Source organism: Pinus tabuliformis, chromosome X, assembly GCF_031772625.1.
Source record: "Pinus tabuliformis cultivar Carrire ecotype Pingquan chromosome X, CPIR1, whole genome shotgun sequence".
NCBI lineage: Eukaryota > Viridiplantae > Streptophyta > Pinopsida > Pinales > Pinaceae > Pinus > Pinus tabuliformis.
In genome coordinates, this window is record NC_142308.1 from 1,172,004,709 (window position 1) to 1,172,007,907 (window position 3,199).

A 3,199-nucleotide genomic window follows, 5' to 3' on the forward strand; every position below is an offset into this window, starting at 1 on the left:
ATCTGGATTGGATTATTTTTTTGTGATCATAGATTATTATAGAACTGGTGTATATGTTGGCAATTATGTCTAGATGTGATAACTTTGGCAATTATTGATATGGAACCTCTAGTATTATGTCTCTAGTTTTTGGTGAAATATTTGTGATGTAAGGAACATATTATGTATTATAAGATAAACTACATAAAAAGACATTTACAATCTAGATTGGATTATCTTTTTGTGACCATAAAATTATTCTAGAACATGTTACCAATTATGTCTAAAGTGATAACTTTTTAGATGAACATATACTATAATCTTTAACATAAATTATACTAGAAAGGGTGAATAAGCTATACCAGATATGGTGAATAGGAAACTCCTATTTCATAGACCATAGAAAAGTAAATGCTTCCTGACATGCAAGGCAGATAGCTTTCGCCCTCTCTCTCCAGGCTGCTATCTCGATTCGCATGCTGTCACTGAGAGGGCGAAAGCTATCTGCCTTGCATGTCAGGCAGCATTTACTTTTCTATGGTCTATGAAATAGGAGTTGCCTGATGAATATCTTGATATATAAAATGTCGGTTGATCTTTTCTTTTCGATTTTTCTTTTTATCAATACCCTACTTAGATATAATTACCTTGATAATGTGTCTTATTATATTGATACCCATACCCATAAATAGATTACGAGTGGTCACATAAGAAATGGAATACACAAACTCATGCTAGAAAAGAAATGGAATATCTCACAAACTCCTTCCTACCGTTTCCATGTGAACTTGTTGATGTAATCCAAATACCAAACCCGGGTCGCTAACAAGGCAACCACGTCATTACTTTTGCCATAGATATGCCGCGTCAATACTTTGGCGGTCCATGAGCGGTAACGCATAGGAACGCACATATAGAGATACACCATAAATGTGTATAAATCTAGATATGGTGGAAGACTTTAGGGATCGGACTGTAATGATTCATTTGGATAAGGATGACAGGCCACCTCCCAGAGAGGAACATTGAGTACGACGTACGACTGTGACTACCACCCTTTTAAATGCCACCTAATCTCAATAGATAAGTCTCCGGATGAGGATCAAACATGGAGTATGGTCCTCTTATTCTCTCAAGAGTGATTAAACTCTCATCGCCTCAAGCGCACCTCAAATTCCGGAGAGCCCCTTGGCCCACACGTCACAGGGTCAAAGTACGTAAAAGCGCAAGCGCTCTTTGCCGACCTGGCAGGCTAGTCCTTCGGATAAGGTTGCCAAACCGCCACCTCGAATCTCTAAAACCGTTGGAAAGGGAACGGAAAACAGCCCCCAGAGAATCTTTCGCCTCTTGTGGACAGAGGTATGTCGCGCCGCAAGGATAGAACCATTCGGCGAGGGTTCACGTGGCGGAATTTCCACGGACATATGCTGACATGTCCTTATCGTCTGACGCTACAAAATGCCCACGACGGCGGTTGGCAGGAGAAAATTTCAGTTGACGCAGAAAGAAAGAGAGAAATTCCTTAGACAGAAACTCAAGATTGTTCATTGATTTCAAAACCCTAATTTCCTTTCTAGCAGCCATGGCTGAAGAAGGCGTCATATCGACAAGCGATTTATCTTCACCTTCATCTTCTTTTTCTGTTTGTTCTTCCGATTCAGCGGGCTCCTTGGCTTCCGCCGACGACATGATGGACCACGGCAATTCTTCATGGGAATTCTCGCCTCCAGTGATGCCCCACGGCAATGGCGGTCCTCTCTTCCACATGAAGTCTCTCAGAGCGAGCCTCCCTTCGCACAAGTAAGTCTATTTGGTCACTGTATATTTATTTAAGTATAGCTTTCTTTGCGCGAGAGGTTTCTGGTTCAAATTCCTGGGCTAGATTACTGGTTCAAATCCCTGGGCTAGATTACTGGTTCAAATTCCTATATTTAATTATCGATTGGGTGCTAAATTACTGGTTCAAATTTCTATTTTTAATTATTGGTTTCTTTGCGCGAGAAATTACTGGCTGAAATCCCCTGTGTGCTAGATCACTGGTTGAAATTCCCATAAGTATTAGGTCAGCCGTTCAAATCACCGTGAGTGCTTATCTAAAAATATATTATCACCTTAGCTTCTTCATTTACGGGGCTGCTGCAATCTTTTGTTGATCTTGGCTGTTTGTTTGAATAATTTGCAGGAGGGGTTTGTCCAATTTTTTCACCGGCAAGTCCCAATCGTTTACGTCTGTAGCAGATGTGAAATGTGTGGAAGAGCTGGCCAAGTCAGAGAAGAAGCTCAAGAGTTCACACAGCTGGGAATCGACCGTAAAATCATCATATAATAATCAGGCCATTCGATCCTCAATGCTCTCCGTAGGCTCAGCCGAATCCAGTAAAACATCCCCCAAGGCTTTCAATGGGGTGAAAATATCGGGCTAGAAAGGTAGCAATTTAATGCCCACGAATTCCTACCGCCTACCGTTATCGCCTCCAAAACAGATTATATAGGATTCACGGGGAACAGACAATATACTAATTTACAGATCCATCCCAAAGAGCAAGCACTGAACGATGTACATCATACTCAAACTTGACCATTTTTATTTGCTGTAAAGTCTTCAAACCCTAACAGATTTCGATTCGTGGGCAGAAGAAACCCCCCGTCTGATGTAATATATTTTGATGCCAAATCTTCAAAGTGCTTCTATATTTGGTTAATATGCTTTTAACCATACAGTTTGAGTGGAGTGACCTACAGAAGTTTGGAGTGGAGTGTTTGGAGTGGAGTGACTCTATTGGTTAAGAATACCTCTTTTTCCTTAAGAGGTTACAGGTTTGATGTTGGCTGTGATATTACTGTAATATTATTACAATTACATATATGAAAAACAAAAAATGAAAAAAAAAGACGAAAAAAAGAAAACAAGAGAAATATATCTCCCTGAACCCAGCAGTACCTGGCATGAATGGAAACCCCAGTTGTGAGCGTTGCCTTCTACGCACGCTGCTATCTGTTGTTTATTCATCTATCGATCATTAACGAAAAATACTTATATAGTCTCATTTTAATTTATATAGTATTGATGAGATGCGGAACAACGAAATTTTAATAAATTAAAATAAGACCAGTCACTGTAACACATGCTTTGCCCTTTTATCTCTTTTCTGATGGCAGAAACATTGTTTCAAAAAACTTTGTTTGCTTTCCAAAAAAATGCTGTCTGGTTGTAGAAACA

The 3,199-nt window shown here is 39.8% G+C and overlaps 1 protein-coding gene across 1 annotated transcript; it reads left to right on the forward strand.

Moving 5' to 3' along the window:
* The first annotated feature begins 1,387 nt into the window (after nucleotides 1-1,387).
* On the forward strand, nucleotides 1,388-2,814 carry LOC149144088 (uncharacterized). The gene is made up of 2 exons (XM_089448043.1): nucleotides 1,388-1,779; nucleotides 2,162-2,814. Exons 1-2 carry the CDS (start codon nucleotides 1,562-1,564, stop codon nucleotides 2,400-2,402), a joined length of 459 nt encoding a protein of 152 aa, XP_089304169.1. The 5' UTR covers nucleotides 1,388-1,561; the 3' UTR covers nucleotides 2,403-2,814.
* The last annotated feature ends 385 nt before the right edge of the window (nucleotides 2,815-3,199 follow it).